Below are 18,249 nucleotides of genomic sequence, written 5' to 3' on the forward strand. Positions count from 1 at the left end.
AACTCATTAAATATTTTGTACGTAAAGTCATTGACTCAATCGACCGACGCAAATGATAAGTACACAACATCCACCAACGAATCGTAACATAAATGACATAAAATGCACCTATGGCAACTATTCTTTGTCTGGAAGGTGATCTTGCCATCTACACATAAAAATATAAGAAAATTCAAGAAAAACAAATAACTCCAAAATATAATCCAAATATTAGTTTGCTTTGTGTCTGTTAAATCTAAACTTCATTTAGCTAAGAATATTGAAGCAGTTGCTAATTTAATCAACAACATAAACTTAATTCATGTTCTACCACTTAATAATTATTGATTTGTACAAAGCTAATAGAATAAGATGTATAATGAAAACAAAGTGTTGAATTAAAGGAGAACTCACAGGTTAGGTTTGCTGATGATTAAATGATTGATAGAAGCTGATTCCAGGTACGGCGGCGATGCTGATGGATGTCAGGTGACTGCCGATGCTGATGAAAAAAAAGTATATCAGTTTGCTTTGTGTCTGTTAAATCTAAACTTCATATATATAACAAATCAAAAGAGTTCATAGTTCCTATTATACACTAAACTAGACCTCACGATAGTTTATAATAAGAGCACCATGTTCAGAGGAACCAAACTTATATATTGTCCAAAAAGAAAAAATCCAAAATCTTCATCCTAAATAAACATTTCTAAACTGATATCTAACTAATCCAAACATACCCATGTATCAGTTGTATATATCAAAAGTTGAGGGCATTATCGAATGCTGACGCAAATTCGCCCAATTATAGGCAAGGCGATATTCAAGTAGAAATCGAAAAAATAGCGGGATTTAGACCTAATTATCAAGGGATATATTGATTAGTACCTGATCGTATTTCGAAGAGGCATCAATGAAAATAGTCGAAACCCAATAGACTACATCACCAGCTAATCGATTAGCAATTATAAAGGTTATTGAAGGAATAGGTGAATGTTGCAACCGATTGGTGAGTGACTGTCGAGATAACGATTAACAGGAGGCAATTGGGTTGCGATGCTATCCTTGCTGAAGGAGGAAAATGGGAGAAATGAAAAAGAGGAAAATGGGAGAAATGAAACCCTAGAAATCAATTCTCCGCTTTTTTTAGAGAAACAAAATCAGAGAAATAGAAATGGTTTATTTTCATTTCTCACCTCTTTCTTTCATAAACAAACAAGATAATTTTTTCCAATTCCATTTCTCACCCCTCAATTCCCTCTACCAAACACCCCCTCAGGATATCATTTGGCTCACACACTTTTCCAGATTCCAAACGCCACCTTCCCAACCACCCCAACTCTCTTGTTTATAAATATAAATAAATAATAAACCCACCACACTCCAATTTGCTCACCCCTCGGTTACTCCGCTTGTTGCATTTCACCTCCGTAACCGTAAGTTCGTCCAGATCCTTCAATTTTATGTTTTCTTGTAATCTAACGCTATTACACTACTTGTGTTTCAATCTATCGATCGCTGATTGACAGTTTGAGTTTTAGATGCAATTTTTATTAGGTTTTGTTATGACGAAATTGATCTCGTTATGATTAGTCGAGGTATGCGTTTTTAGGTTAGATCTGTGAAATTGAGGAGTATTATTTTGTTTTGCTGCCGTAGATGCTTACATGCATGTGAAAGTAATTGCAAAATTCACATGGATAATCTGTGTGATGTATTCAGATTGATTTCATGATTTTTAGGTATAACAGAAGATTTTGGTGTAGAGTAAGTGTTTTGAAATGGCTTTGTGATGTATTGTGGAGATAATATAATTAAAGGCAAATTATTTGTATACAAGGTCAAGAGTGTTGGCTGATCCTCCTGTTAACCGATGTTGACCGATTTTACACTTTGTAAAGTGAGAGACTGAGTTTTATTTAGGAATACTTATATAGAATGTTGAAAATTAACATCCGCAGAGAAGAAATTAAAACTAAAATTAAAAGTTATAGCCTGTGAAAAGAAAGTGTGCTACTGAACTTCACAATTAAGAATTCACACACTAATTAAGCGGTCTTAATTCATTTTGGTGAGTATAATGGCTGATTTTCATGTTAATTAGATTGTTAGGTTCTTTTCAGTTTAAGATCTTTGCAATGTATGTACACAAATATCTCATGGCCCTGCGATTGCTGCACTTTGGATTTATGAATTTCAATTATGAATATGGATTTGCTCACAATTATTAAACTACTGCCTTAATTTTTATTCTGGCTGGTTTTTTGGTAAGAGTTGTTTTATACTCTTTATAATGTGGCTGCCAAATACGATTTATGGTTTTTGATGTTGATATTCTGGACATTTTACTTGTTTGATCATAACCATAAATCTTTAATTGTAAAGAAAAGACATATCATATGCAAATGTCCCAATTTTATAGAAACACCTACCCACCTCTATTTTAGGTATCATCTTCATATTCATGTTTTTAATTTTGAACAACATTATTACTGTATTAGTCTATCACATCAATTCGTTTGGTGTAGAAATTAGTTATCAGTCATTCAGAAGGTTCATTCTGATTACTAATTCTTTATTTTCATTTATATCCAGGTCAGCATGTCGTCCTTCACACTTCCAACTCAAACCATGCTCCGAACAGCACCCCAAACCATGGTCAAAACCGCTCCCCAAACCACGGTCAGCTCTTTTCTAAAGTACCCATCCACTCTTCCAACAGTTAAGAGCATTTCAAAAACCTTTGGCTTAAAGACCGGTTCTTCATATAGAACAACCGCAATGGCTACATACAAGGTTAAACTTGTGGGACCCGGAGGTGAAGAACACGAGTTTGATGCAGCCGATGATTGTTACATTCTTGACTCAGCTGAGAGTGCTGGAGTCGAGTTGCCATACTCTTGCAGGGCGGGCGCGTGCTCAACATGTGCAGGAAAGCTGGTCTCTGGTGGTGTTGACCAATCGGATGGGTCGTTTCTTGATGATAACCAAATGAAAGAGGGTTACTTGTTGACTTGCATTTCATACCCGACTTCTGATTGTGTTGTTCACACACACAAAGAAGGTGATCTTTACTAAGTTTCATGTGTGATCTAAACTTATGAACGGTTCGCGAATTTGTTCTTTAGATTCTCTTGGTAGCAATAAGGATTTTGAATCTTGTGAGTTGTGACATGATGTTGATATTGAGATGAAGAAATTCTAAACATCGTTATTTTAAAAACTCTATATACATTGATAAGATACAATGCAAATTACAAATGTGTACTTGAAACTTAGTAAGATATGTGTTTGGGTGGTACTATAATTATAATGGATTCTAGTAATTCAAAGGGTAAAGAAGTCACGTGAATCTAAGTTGAAAGAAAATGAAATCAATTAGCCGTTATATGTTTCAATAATAAGTTAGATTTTTGGTCTGTGTCTTTACCAAAAGAGGTGAAATGAATAAGGGTAAATGAGTAATTATATACGAAAAAGGGAAATATGTAATTAATTTTTAGATTTGAATATGTAATTGTTGGAGTTACCAACATGAAATATGTAAAAATCCCATTTTGTTATGAAAAGCATATGATGAGATGATAAGATGTCATTGTCTTAGAACCCCCTCGTAATGGGGCACTTTGGGCTCCCCCAAAGCGTCGGGGAACACCGCCCCCTGGGCGCTTTGGGAGAAGGAGGGGGGGGGGGACTGTTCCCACACAGTGCCGGGGTGAGGTTTGACTTGGTCCACCTAGCTGATGGTGACTATTTTATATTAAAAAAATTCAATTATTTTTCCTATATAATCACTACATATTCTACAAAATTCCTCACAATTTTAAAAGAGAAAATACAGGCTACCTAAGTATGGAAAATAACACAAACCCAAAATTGAAATCAACATTTATTATTTCCAAGAGAAATATACCGAACTTTACAAATTGGCTGCTTTTTTGGTGTTTCTTTCCTAATCACATTTTCTTTCCTATTTTCATCATCCTCATTAACACTCTAATGAACACCATAACCTTACCGTTACCGAATTTTATCATCCTGCTAGGCCTCCATGTCGTCATCAAACCGAACAAACCGCAACATCAATCGCCCGTCCTCTATATACGCATGCAATATATTCTGTGTTAGGATCTTTTCTGCTTTAATAACAAGCCTCCCATTATGCCGATACGATTTAAAACATACCCGCTTCCCGAAAGAAGACATTGGTGGCGGCATTTCCTTCCCATTAATATTCCTAGACTTGATCTTCGGTTTCACCGGGATCTTGGTTCTTGCTTGTTTTATGATACTTTCGTGTCTTTCTGTCTCGAAAGTATGATCCGGGGAGAGAATAATATTCGAATTGGTTATCTCGTTAAGATTGAATCCTGACAACACATCGACGGGTGAATCATCGAGCAGGCTCATGGGGATATTGTGCTTGCATGGTGAAGCGGCTAATGGGTTATCAAAGATTTGCTGAAGGGTTCCACATGCAGCCATATGTATTCTCTTGTATTTGTTGTTTCTTTTATGAAGAAAACAATTGCAAAACAACAAGAGGTTGGAGGAGAAAATGTACCTTCAGAAAGAGAGTAGTTAGAAAGACTAATTCGTAAAGTTAACGATCATAAGGGACGGGTGATGCTATTAAATAGTTTCTGGAATATTTTGTTACAATTTGGTGGTCGAGGATTTATGTGTCATGTAGATATTTGTTTCCAACTTTTATCATATCATGGATCAAATTTTTTAATTGTAATATTTGAAACTGAATAAATTTCATGATATATAATAATTTATAGTAGTAATTGGACTAATGAAAATCATTACTTTTTTTAAATATTGTTTGGATCCATCACTAATATCTGAGTGAGTTTTTTGAGATGAGATGCCAACCGTTCATGCTGATTTTGATACTCCATGTCTAACACACTCAAAAACACCATAAAAAAAAACTTATGCCATTAAGCCAGAGGCCAATTGCATAGTCATGACGTTTAATTTTCTCAACAAAATCCTAATTTAATGGAAAAGTAAATTAGCTCCAATGTATGTTTAAGCTGATTTTATCTCAATCAGAACATTATAAATCATGCATCGATCACCAATTTAGATTGTGCTACTTGCTTATAGGTAATTTTTTGATGCAAAATTTCTTTTTCTAGTCATTGGTGAAGCAGTGGTGAAACTTAAACATTAAATTAGAAAAGGGCCCAATTAATCCAATACAAGTAATAGTATTCAAACATAACTTTACACGTCTAATTAAAACTACCACCATCAAGTTTACCTATTTGTATTGTGATGGTACCAGCAGGGACAAAGCTTGAGAATGTAAGGCCCCCGACCCGGGTGCCCCAACCTGTAAAGCCCCCGATCCGGGTGCCCTACTTTCTTGTTAGTTGGATTTACTCATTCACATAATTCGTAAAATCAGAGTTAATTAAAACATTTCGCGGAACATAAACGTCAAGCATTCTTACATAACATAAGTACTTGTCTTAAAATAACAAAACATAAGTCTTAAACATAGAATATAATAACACATGTCTCTTCTTTCTTTCGATGCCAATCTTCCTTTATTCGCCACGTGTCTCCCTCAAGCCACCTGTCTCATCCTGCTCACCTGCGTGTATACTAAAAGTCAGTTCCGCTTAGTGAGTTCTAGTTAATCAATTTAACATACAATACATTCACGTCCATACTTATACGCTTCCGAAGATACGTATTTTGTACTTTACTTACTATTACCCATTCATATATATACTTTACGTACATACGTACGTATTTACACACCTTCCTTACTACTTTCCTAAGGTATACCGTATACTATCCTACTTCTATTATCTCGGATATTATTAGGGTCTGGTCCCTCAATCTCAGATATTTGCAAGGGTCTGGTCCCTTCTATCCCAGATATTAATAGGGTCCGGTCCCTCTAATCTCAGATATTATGAGGGTCTGGTCCCTACTATCTCAGATATTATTAGGGTCTGGTCCCTTATATCACAATCTCAGATATTATTAGGGTCTGGTCCCTTTGTCTCGTTTAACCATACGACCATACATGTCCCGTCAACTATCCATACGTTCATTCCATACTTTTATTATCGTACGTGCATACTTTACCTGCTTCATGTATATACACAATATACACATATATATTTCCATACGCTCATTTTATACTTTCATTATCGTACATGCATACTTTACCTGTCTCATGTATATATAATATACATATATACATATACACATTCTATCATATAAATATTATGTAATAATAGCAGTCAATGCACAATCATACACGTATCCTATACCTATCACTTAGGATAAGTATTTCAACTATCACATAGGAGTATGCATACAGCCCCGAAAAACGCAGAGAAAGGGGCTAGAACTCACCTGGATCCTGTTGTGTTCACCGTTAATAGTAATTCCTTTCTTCAACTGAGCTCGACTAACTGTTAATAATGTACACGTATTAATCCTCTATATTTGTTTATTATTTATATTCTTGAGTTAACAGGGTTAACCGTTAAATTAACCGAATCGACATATATTCATCTTTAACTGTTCTTATTAATCTAATATGCTTATCCTTATTTTATTAACGAACTGACTTCATTAATTTGCATTCTTAAGGATCTTTATATATATATATATATATATATATATATATATATATATATATATACTCTTTGCATTATTATTAGTTTACGTTCTCAATGCGTCTAAGAGTTAACGTTTCTTTAAGAGCGAGTTCGGGTTCATATTTGGCTCTTGCTTATTTTAAGTTCTCATATTCATTTCTACATTTGTCATATGTATATTTATATGTATATGTATATATTTATAGATTAATACTTGTCAATGAGTTTCTTTCTTAGCGAGTTAGTTGCTTGGTTCTCCTTTTACTCCTATTTCTTTATTTGGGGCAGGTCTTGAGTTCAGGTTTCGTTAACCAATTCACACTTTCCTTATTATCCTTATGCATTTTATGATTAATACTATAGTTTTATTATTATTATTATTATTATTATTATTAGTTTTACTTTTATTATTATTATTATTATTATTATTATTATTATATACACACACATACCAACTCTCCCCCAACCCTAAACCCAAGAACCGTACACCCCCCCTCACCTCTTTTTTTTTTCTTTTCTCTTACTTTTCTTTCTTCTTCTTTCTTTATAATCAAAGCCACCACCACCGCCGGCGTTACCGGATTCCGGCGACCTCCCTCCTCACCGCCACTGCCCTATAAGCTTTCCGGCCACACACCGCTGCCTCCATTCACTCCTTCCGGCGACACCATACACCGGCCACCGTGGTGTACACAGAAAGCTTGGAACGGCAACCTCTAGTCCTTTCGCATAAGCTTTTTCGCTTAGTTTCATTTCGCTTGCCGGACTTTCGCGTGGAATCATTTCGCTTGCCGGACTTTTGCGTGGAGTTCTGACAGATCCTCTTCTGGCCGTTTGGGTGCTTAACGGTGGTCGGAACGGGTCGGTTTGGTTTCGGTTTCTCATATGGCTCAGATCTGAGCTCGGGTTGTTTATTTGGGTTCGGGTCTTATACGGGTTTGGATCTGTTTGGCACCTCGAGCTTCGTGTATTCTTGGATCTCGCCGGACCTTCAACCCGTTGATTCCTCGAGACCGAATATATCTATATACATATACATGTATATATCTTTGTATGTATATATTGGTGTACATACAGATATACAAGCATCTGCATAATCACTATTTCCTTATATGTATATTAATTATATTATTTATAATTTCTCATTTTTAATGTTATTTGTATTAGATTTGGTTACGTTGGTTTGACCCGGTTTAGGAGTTAATAATCTTAACGAGAAACGAATGACAATAATATAAAGTTTATCTTTTTGGTGATTGGACTAAATCTAGGATGGAAATGGAAAGATTGATTTGTGTGTGTATAGGTGTGTGAGAATGATGAAGAAATAATGAGGATAAGGTTGAAATTAAAGTCTAGGGGTTTAAATAGGCAAAACTCAAAGGCTTTTAGGCCCATAATTATGTTCAAGTCCATTAACCTTGCTAACCTTATCCTATCCATACCCTACATATTATTTAATTAATTTAATTAACGTCTCTCGACACGTCAACTAAAATGATCGAAATGCTTTATTTATTTATTTAGAAAAGAGGACGTTACAGAGAAAAATTGTCGGTGGGGCCGAAGTTATGGATCAAAAAATTTTGGGGTCAGCGGTTCGGTTTGAGTCGGGTCAAAGTCAAACAACATAAAAATTTTCGAGTCAGTGGTTTGGGTTGGGTCATGATATGCCTATTACCTAATAAAAATGCAACAACACGATTCGATTAAATTACAATACTAATTAAGTAATTATGAGTTCATATAAGCAGGCTCTGAGTTCATACAAATCGAGTTTTGAGTTAAAAAAAAAGCAACAGTACGATCAGTGGCGCAGGTTAGTTGATTCGAACTTAATTTAGTAATTTTAACCCAATTCAACTCTGAGTTCATACAAAATCGACCATATTTTAACCCAATTTAACTCTAATTTCAACCCAAATTAAGTATCACCGGTTACGAAGGTCGGGCTCTGGTATTCTGGTCGGCGTTAGTGGCGAGAAGAGGTGGCACTTGTCACACCTCGACCAAAGGCGGCGGAACATGCCGAGGTGTAACGATTGTCCATAAGCACATGACACTAATTAAAGTGACAGTATTTAATAAACTCATTTCATTTCACAACATCGAAAATGTCACATAACAATTATTCATAAAATAACCATGAACAAGATATCACAAAATATGGCAAATTGATATTGTTCATTTTTACTAATATCCTAAGGTCTTTGATGTCGTTTTCTTCACAATCATAAATCAACCAAGATGCAAACCTGCAACATTTCATAAAATAAAGTTTGTCAACACAAAGGTCGGTGAGCAATTCATAAGTTTAATCATATTAGTATATAATAAAGATAACCACAAAACTTGCATACGAAACGATAAATAAAAGTGGTAATTTGGATAAATAGATATCGCTAAACACATTAGCGATACCTAGCTATAAGGGGATGCCAAATAGTCTAGGATTTTATAGTTATCGTTAATTGCATTACGTTAACGACACCTTGCTATAAGGGGATGCCAAATAGTCTAGGATTTTATAGTTCCACCAACCAAAAGCGATAAACACATAGGCATATAAGCATAGAACACCAAATCGAGCAATTATTTAGGTAAAGTATACAACTACGTTTGTGGTTTAAGATTCAAATATAAAGCATTTTGTTGAATAAGTATGAAATGTCACCCCAAAATAAAATATGGAAAATGGGGTATGAAGTACTCACCTTCAAGTAGTAAACTTGAAAGATGATAATTTGGAGATTTGTCGGAACGACGAGTTTAACGCACAATGCCTAAAAAGAAAAGAAGTCTTGAATTTAGAAAGGTTGTCTTGAAGGTCTTTAAACAAAATAAATGTTGAGAAATGTAAATAATTAAAGTTCAAGGTTTAAAATGTGACTATTTAAGAATTTATAATAATAACCCTTTAAAAATGTAAGTTTGCTCGAAACCGGGTTAAAGTATCTAACCTTAATATTTACTCAAACTATGTTAAGTAATAAGGTAGGTAAAATGCAAGAATGCAAATCCCTTTGGAATAAAGATACTAAAACTGGTTTTTTTTATCGAGTGTTCGGGTTGTCGGTTCGGGTCTTGATAATTGGTCAAACCCAAAGTCAACTTTCCAAAATATTGAATGTTATGAGATAACTCAATAAAATTTAATAAGACTTAACCAAGTATGTAGTTCCATTGTTTTAGAACTAACAACGCACGTTAAGCGAGTGTTCGGTTTTGTCGGTCCAAACTTTGTTATGAGATCAAGTTGGATCCAACATTTCCAAGTACTTAAGAAAATATTTAAAAATCAATTTGTAACTATTTTTAAAGAAATATACAAGTCTTGATGGCTAAAGAAAAACACACTTGTGTGTCTTAAGCGAGCAAGAATCGGTTTGGTTCGGTTTCCATCTTACAACAAGTTCATAGATGGTTTCCACATGTCCAAACACTAAATAACTTGTATAATAATGTACAAATAGAAAAATACCAAAAGTTAACAATAAATTCTTTAAACAAAAGTTCGGTTTTCGGTTCGGATCGTGTTTCGGGTTAAGACCGAGGTAAGATTCTACAAACCCATAACCATAGAATTTGTAAAAATGATTTTAGAAACTTAGATCTAACACTAAGTATGTTTAAACAAACAAAACTAGTAACAAAGTTCGGTTTACGGTTTAGAGCTATTTACGGTTAAACCGAAGCATAGACTCTTAAAAACCCATAACCATGGAACTTGTAAACATGACCAACAAACTAAAATAAGCAAGATTAATATGTATGAACAAGTTATATAGATGTATATATATCAAGGACACGAAGTCCTCCGTGAAGCCTTGCCTTATGGGGTCCGAAACCTCACCGACCGGAATCTGAGAAGTAACTACCAAAGGTAAACAAGGGGTGTATATTATATATATTTTGCACAACCATAAACAAGTATTAATAAGGCTACATAAACTAATTAAGATGAAAGACCAAAATCCTTCAAGAACACTTAAGAAGATAACCTTGAATCTTTGATGTTTGAGAGAGTTTTTTTTTTTGGAGTTGTAGCAAGGGAAAATGAAGAGGAAAGGTGGTGTATATATAGGGTAATGTTGGTGGTCAAATATGGGTGTGAGACACAAGAGTTTTCATGCAAAATGGATCAAGACAAAAACACAAAACAACAAAAAAATAAAATAAATAATAAATAAATAAATAAAAATAAAAATAGGATGTTTTCAAGACCCAACAAGTGTGAAACAATATTGTAACATAAATCCATTATTTTGATTATAACATAAGTTTCGGTTTACAAATCGGGTCGGTTTACATAATAAACAAATAAAAAAACGAATACAAACAAGACCCGAAATTGACGAATGTCACAGCACTTCGGCTGGGGGCTGGGCGCTGGCGGCTGTGGACGATCACTGCAGGCTGCAGCTATTGCCGTTTCGCCTTTTGACGGACGTTTGGAATGCCGCTGGAGTCTGGAGACCTGTGCGTAGGCGCGAAGGCAGAACCCTAATTCAAACCGTCATTTGTTAATTTTATTGATTTAATAACTTTAACATATTTACAATACAAGCCCTTAAAGTTTGGGATTTCTTTTACAAAAAGCAAATTATAATAATAAACAGACTTTATATAAAATAAAATCAAATGTCGGGTTTTTATAAAATAAAATCAGTGGGAACCAGGATTATTCTATGGAGAAATTATTTTTGGGGGCCGGGCTCGATACGTATAAAAACAATCCAGGGGGGTCGGGCTCAATACCTATAAAAATTTTCGGTCGAATATCGGAAAATATACACTACCGACCGGAAAAACTGGGGGGCCGGGGCACCCCCAGACCCCAACTAACCTGCGCCAGTGGGTACCAGAGCTTGACAATATGTATCTTACAAGTGTGATTGTAAAGACATTTATGGAGCAGCGTGACATTACTTTTATAATAAGTTGCAACCTATTACATACATGTTTAAACTTTATAGAAAAACTACTTACACATTACATAACTTCATTCATATTAATGTTCAAGAGAGTATGAAACTACCGAGCATGAACAATTGTGATGGTCCCATCGAAAACGGAGCCACCATCACCACTAGCAGATGCTGATGTTGAGTCTTTACTATGATTCAGCTGTCTAAAGATGAATGCTGGTTGATTAGGAGATGCAAGCATTGTTTCATGATTACTCAACATAAATGCCACGCCAGTCATTGTAGGCCGATCACTAGCCAATTCTTGAACACACAACATACCGACATGGATACATAAAAGAACTTCACGGGCATCAAACGAATCTCCTAAAGATGGGTCAATAACCGTCAACGCTTTGTCTTGTTTCCACAACTCCCAAACCTAAACATGGTATTTATGATGATAACTTTAGTTTGTTGGGTAAATAATCAACAAACAAAGATGTAAAAAACTTTAACTACTTACATGCCCAATCAAATTAACCGAGTTTTCCTTATAGTAGCTGCTGTTTTTCCTACCATTGACTATCTCAAGAACTAGAATTCCAAAGCTAAAAACATCGGATTTTACTGAAAAAAGGCCTTCCATTGCATACTCTGGAGACATATATCCACTGCAATCGTATCACATCATTGTTAGATAAGTGAAACAAATTAAGATTGTTCTAAGTTATAGAGCTAAGAACGGCCCATACTATGTTCCAACAACTCTACGCGTTTTGGCTTCGTCTTCATCCCCTCCAAAGATTTTTGCCATTCCAAAATCTGAAATTTTTGGGTTTAAATTTGTATCTAGCAATACATTGCTTGCTTTTAGATCCCTATGAATGATCTTGAGCCTAGAATCGTGATGAAGATATAGAAGTCCGCGAGCAATTCCCTGAATGATCTGAAACCTTTTCTTCCAGTCTAAAAGAGATGCCTTTTCTTTATCTAATACATCATTTCGTTGAATATTTCAGAATTTATGGAACTTTAGGAAATATAGTATGTAGTTGGATTTAAGAACTAACCGAAGATGAAAGAATCCAAGCCTTTGTTTGGTAAGTATTCGTAAACTAACATCTTTTCTTCCTTAAGGAAACAATACCCCAAAAGTCGAACTAGGTTCTTGTGTTGAAGTTTCGCTATCAAAGTTACTTCGTTCTTGAATTCTTGCATCCCTTGTCCTGAACTTTGTGATAGTCTTTTGACTGCAATTTCTTGCCCATTTAGTAGCTTGCCCTGAGTAATTTGTTCTTTATTAACTGACAGTACTCTACTAGAAAACTTGGACGTTTCTTATGCAAAAATGGGCCGGAAATGTATAGGAGACTCTGTTTTCCGACAAAAAAACTATCTTGTCGGGAAAACTTTCATAGGAAAAAATTAAAAAAAAGTTTTCCTACGCATTTAGAGCATTTTTTTTATTTGTCTGTTAATTTTCCTACCTTATAAACGGAGCCGAAGCCACCTTCTCCGAGCTTGTTTGAAAAGGAAAAACTATCTGTTGCTGTGGTTATTATGCTCAAATCAAACACATGTAGATCAACATTTTCACCAATATCGTTTTTTCTGAAAGACCCTTCCAAGGATTTCAAGCTATTCTTGAAACTGAGCCCAACTCCGTCTTCATTTTGTTTGGCTGTTTGAAACAATTAAGAGGTCTTAAGGACTAGTTTACTAATGCATTTCTGTTAGTTTCATTCTTCTTCTAGCCAGGAGCGTAAACCATGGCCCATGCCCGGTATCCAGTCAACAATGCAAACAAAAAACATGTCATTTTGGTTTATGTAGTTATAGCCTATAGGTATAGTATGAATCATGAATTGTTCCGAATTCACTCAAAAAGAACTGGTTTTTCTTAATTCATGTTTCCCAGGCAGAGTTCTTACTACTCAAGTTTTATACAAAAAAAGAGTAACATCCAAGAGATTGTGAATATGTTGTGTTCTAGTCATAAGTCAAAAATACTTATTTGTTTAGAGTTTGAAAATTGGTTTCAACCGGAAAACAAAATCGAATAGCATTTTCGGATTTTCGTTCCAACGCTTTCATGATTCATACCCTCTAAGAAATATATGAACACTCAGGTGGATTAGTTTTTGATTTGTCAGAATCTAATCAAACTAAACCACTAAGTGTTCTTCATTCCACATATTCTTCATGGGTTTCTTTATTTGCTTATCCTATATATCTTCAATCTTCATTCTTTTTGGTAAAGGGGACGATACCGGGCAAGTTCTAATATTAAAAAGAATAAACAGATGAAAAGACATTTTCCAAGGGTCAAATAATGCCGGAGAAAGGAAATCTAATATTAGACCAAGTGTTGTGGAGGTGGGGGGGGGGGGGTGTCTTGGTTAACTAGCCTCCTAGCTACACTTGTTTTTTAAGTTGGTTTGTTGAAGCCGACTGCCTATGTGGCAATCACGTGGCACCTAGGTGGCACTTTAACTAACCAAACAACAATACATAGTCTCAGGATATATGCATATGTCTAGGCCTAATGAGCTGGTTTAGACATACCTTTTTTCTGCCATAGGAAACAACAGACTAAAGTAAACAAGAAAAACCCTGCTGCAATCACTGGTGTGCCGATGACCAGAAATCGGTTCTTATGCGATCTCTGTGATGAGTACTTGGCTGTTATAAATTCACAAGAAGTAACATTAGGCCAAATAATATATAAGCTTATTTATATATATAGTTTTGTGCCGCAGATTTAAATGTCTGACATTACGTATACTTATGATTTTATAAGTCAGAAGCTTACAAAGTCGACTCATATCATGATATATATAATATGCAGTTGCCAAATCGCTAAGGAAAGCAGTCACTAAACACGGTCGCAAAACGGTTGCATACAAAATTAGTCGCAGTACTAGAAGCTGTCGCAATTCGCAAATCTGCAACCAACTTTATGGTTGAAAAATTCGGTTGCAAAAATAAAAACAAAACGTGTGTTTTTCCCACCACATTTTCAGTCGCAAAACAGTCCCAACAGCGCAATCACTACCATTTGCGACGGCAGATGCGGTCGCAAAACCTAGTTTTCTAGCAGTGAAATTTTATACGCATTTAGCAATAGAGATCTACACAAATAAAGAGCATACTAATTTAATAAGAGCTAAGCCCGCTAACTTTATGAGATCAGTTTCTTGTTGTAGTAATTAGTGCTGAGATGGGGTGCAAACCAGTTGAGCCGAGCCCGAGCTCGACCAGGCTCGAGCTCGGCTCGTTTAATTTACGCAGAGCTCAAGCTCGAGTTCGGCTCGATTCAAGCTCTATTTTCAAAGCTCGAGCTTGGCTCAGGCTCAGATTCGAGCTCTATTTTCAAAGATCGAGCTCGGCTCGTTTACTTCTAATAATTATTTTTATATAATTATCATTATTTATATTATAATTTTATGTATAAAATAATTTAGTTATTTTTTCATAAAATTATATATATTAATTAATAACTATTAAATATATATTTCAAAAAATTATATAACTGACATGCTCGTTTAGGTTCGCGAGCCGGCTCGAGCTCGGTAAGTGAAGCTCGGGCTCGGGCTCATTTATTAAACAAGCTTACTTATAGGCTTGGGCTCAGACTCGATTAAGTTCGGCTTGATCAAGCTCTTTAATAAGCCGATCTCGAGTAGCTCGCGAGCAGCTTCGCTCGTTTGCACCCTAGATATTATTAATCCGAGCTAATTAAACAAGCAACTTACCGACAGAATAAGGTAGGATTGCTTTATTAGAGTAACCTCATCAACATCTTGTTGGGCTAACCATTTGCTGGCCCATTTGGTTGGAAATTTTTTTTTCTATTTAGAGCATTCTTAACTCATCCACTATAATTATGTGTCCCCTATAATTATGTGAAAGAAATTAGTTTTAGAGAAATTATAGTAGTTCTCAAATTACATAGATTCATATTTTTTGCGAATGGAAGACAGGGAAATATTTTTGTAATGTTTTTAAATCGAATAAGTTATAAATATATGCATGTGTTTTTCTTAGCTAAATTACAAGAATAAGATACAAAAGTGTCAAAGGCCTTTTGGCCGGTGACATTAGGTTTATCTTCATCAAACTAGTGTGGTTTGAATACTACAAAGTGAACATTAGATGAATTTTAGGAGGTGCGGTGTTCGTCGGATTAATTAACATCTAGATAAGATTTTAAAGATGGAGCTAATGGAAATTGATCACGTGTTATCAACAAATTTTTTTTAATATTTTATTTTATCAACAATCTTAATTAGGATAAAACTCAAATCACAAATAATCAAGTTATCAAATTTTACTAGAATACTTTATTTTCAAATAGATTTTAGATATTTATTATGTGAATAGGATTAAATTAAATGCACGAAAATAAAGCTAGTTAGTGTTTCAACTAGAAAGATATTTTTATAGCCATGAAACGAACCCTTCATAATAAATGTACCTACACTGATTAATTAAATACTACATTTCGTGTTCTGTTACTTACCATTGATTCATTGCCAGCTTTTTTATATTATTTTTATTTAATAACAAATGTACTATAATCATTGTTAAGTTTGTTTGGTATTTAAAAACTAACGTGACGTGATGACTGATGATGAGAATAACAAACTTAAAAGTTACTGAGAAAATAAGATATGAGAAACCCGTTAATGAAGTACATACCTAACTCAGATGCATCTACCCGGATGTAAAAAGATTGGCCCCCGTCTGAAAACGTCCTTGCATCGATCATGTCCCCATGCCACGTAATACAACCTCCACCACTGGCTACTTTACTAACATCACCACTTGCATACCCCATGCACGTGCAATTCCTCAAGCACAACTCTTTACACGCTTCTAACCCCAAACTCATGTTCACACGTGCCGTAGATGTGTCCGGTACCTTAACCCGAGCCAACTCAACGAACCCGTCTCCGGCCTCGCACATATGTGTCTCAACCTTTCTCTTACACCCTTTGGAACCGTCCCTCAGGTACCAGTCCTGCGGTGCCTGTGGCTCGTATCCAGGAAGGCAATCACACTCAAAAGTGCCTGATCTATAAGGATCACAAATGCCAAAAGGACCACAATGGTTATAGCCATCACACTGTTCTTTTGGAGCCGACCAGAATCCGATCCACTTATGAGCCGCCTCATGCCAAGCTAACCTCTCCACGATTCCAGACTCGTTAACCACTAATCTAGAAAAAATGGACGAGTTGCGTATTTGGTAAATGACCTCCACCTCATCGTTGTTGTTTATGTAAGTCACGTTAAGGATGAAATTCGGCGTCATCTCGGGTACACCGCTCCATCCGTGACCCGTCCATGACCCTGTCCGCCAAACTCGTATCATATTTTTATACAAGAACAACTGAGTTGACCCAACAAACTCCATTTTATATGAATACTCCCCGACACCCGGATTCCCACTAGACTTCCAAGATGTAAACACCCGGTTCAAACCCGTTTTCCTATCCAACCCGAACTTCATACCCGGAAGATACGTATTTGAAGGGTGATTAAAGCTTTGCCATGAATAGACCTCTTTGTTTAGGCCTTGAAACAACACCAAATTCCCCGAATCCAACAATTTAGCCGCAAACCCATCATTCATCACTCCGGAAACATTGGTTGACCAAAACACAAAGCTTTGATCTTTTTCGTGTAGCACGAGATTCCCCGTTTTATCAATGGATAGGATACCGGACGTGTTGGTGATTGGACTGTCTCTGTTGGCAACCCAAACTACAGTTTGCTCTGAAATCTTGTTATACCAGATACCCACGTATCTGTCGTTGGAGCCTGCGGGGCTAAAAAATCCAAGAGCAAAAGTTCCTCCATTTGAGACCAAAATATCCCCGTCTTTAACGGGCCGAGTGAGAGTGATGGTGTCGATACACGTGCAAAACCGGAAAACCAAAACGATTAACACAAATACCAGAATGATACCTCTTTGTTCATACATGTTTTCTTTTTTTCGGATCAGATGTTTTTTGTGTGTTTAATAGTTTCAAAAGAAGCAAGATATGAGGATAGTGATAAACATATAAATTATCAAAGAAAGTAGATGGTTCTGGGAGCCATCACTTTCATGACTTTGTGTAAAAATGATTTTGGCTTAAGATTGTGTTCCCGAGTTTCATTTAAAGGAGGAAAAGAAAGGATATTGAGGAATGAAAAAAATTTGCTGTGTTCTCGAGTTACATTTAAGAAAGGAAAGGGACGGAAGATATAAAAAAGGTGTTCCCGAGTTTCATTAAAGGAAAGAAAAGGAGGGGAGGGGAGTGAAAATAAGGAGTAAAATAAAAAAAAATGTATCTTTTCAAATTGAAAAAATTAAGAAGGAAAGAAAATTAAAAAGAAAGAGGTGATGACAAAAGAAAAGGTAAGAAGAGAAAAATTTCTTTTCCTTCCCTTTCTTTTCATAAATGAACTCGGGAACACAGCGAGTGATTGATACATAATGTTTGAAGAGTTTAGATCAAATACAAATAACTTTTATCATGAGAAGTATACAAGTAACTAGAGTAAGTATTATTATACTATAACTTTTGAACTAGGTTAATTGTTATTACACTATATTATTTTTTATAACATTATTACTCTAGCTATATTAAAACTATAATTACTCTAGTTATTTGTATATTTAGTATGTTAATTTTATTTGTACCGAATCCAAGATCCAAAAGCCTCGTCACTAA

The 18,249-nt window shown here is 35.4% G+C and overlaps 1 protein-coding gene and 1 pseudogene across 2 annotated transcripts; one reads left to right on the top strand and one right to left on the bottom strand.

Annotated features, from left to right (window-relative positions):
- Positions 1–1,299: 1,299 nt before the first annotated feature.
- Positions 1,300–3,138, top strand: LOC143576764 (ferredoxin, root R-B2 pseudogene; annotated as a pseudogene). Its single transcript, XR_013142994.1, has 2 exons — positions 1,300–1,415; positions 2,575–3,138. The product of XR_013142994.1 is annotated as a ferredoxin, root R-B2 pseudogene (transcript).
- Positions 3,139–11,635: 8,497 nt separating this feature from the next.
- LOC143577697 (G-type lectin S-receptor-like serine/threonine-protein kinase At1g11410) lies at positions 11,636–17,513 on the bottom strand. Its single transcript, XM_077061461.1, has 7 exons — positions 16,226–17,513; positions 14,090–14,206; positions 13,012–13,205; positions 12,595–12,805; positions 12,277–12,514; positions 12,048–12,195; positions 11,636–11,963 (listed from the first exon to the last, which is right to left on the bottom strand). Exons 1-7 carry the CDS (start codon positions 17,511–17,513, stop codon positions 11,649–11,651), a joined length of 2,511 nt encoding a protein of 836 aa, XP_076917576.1. The 3' UTR covers positions 11,636–11,648.
- Between the last annotated feature and the right edge of the window lie 736 nt (positions 17,514–18,249).

The sequence above is a fragment of the Bidens hawaiensis genome, unplaced genomic scaffold (assembly GCF_021521415.1).
Source record: "Bidens hawaiensis isolate Kalapana, Puna unplaced genomic scaffold, B.hawaiensis_p1.1 tig00001461_1, whole genome shotgun sequence".
Lineage (NCBI taxonomy): Eukaryota > Viridiplantae > Streptophyta > Magnoliopsida > Asterales > Asteraceae > Bidens > Bidens hawaiensis.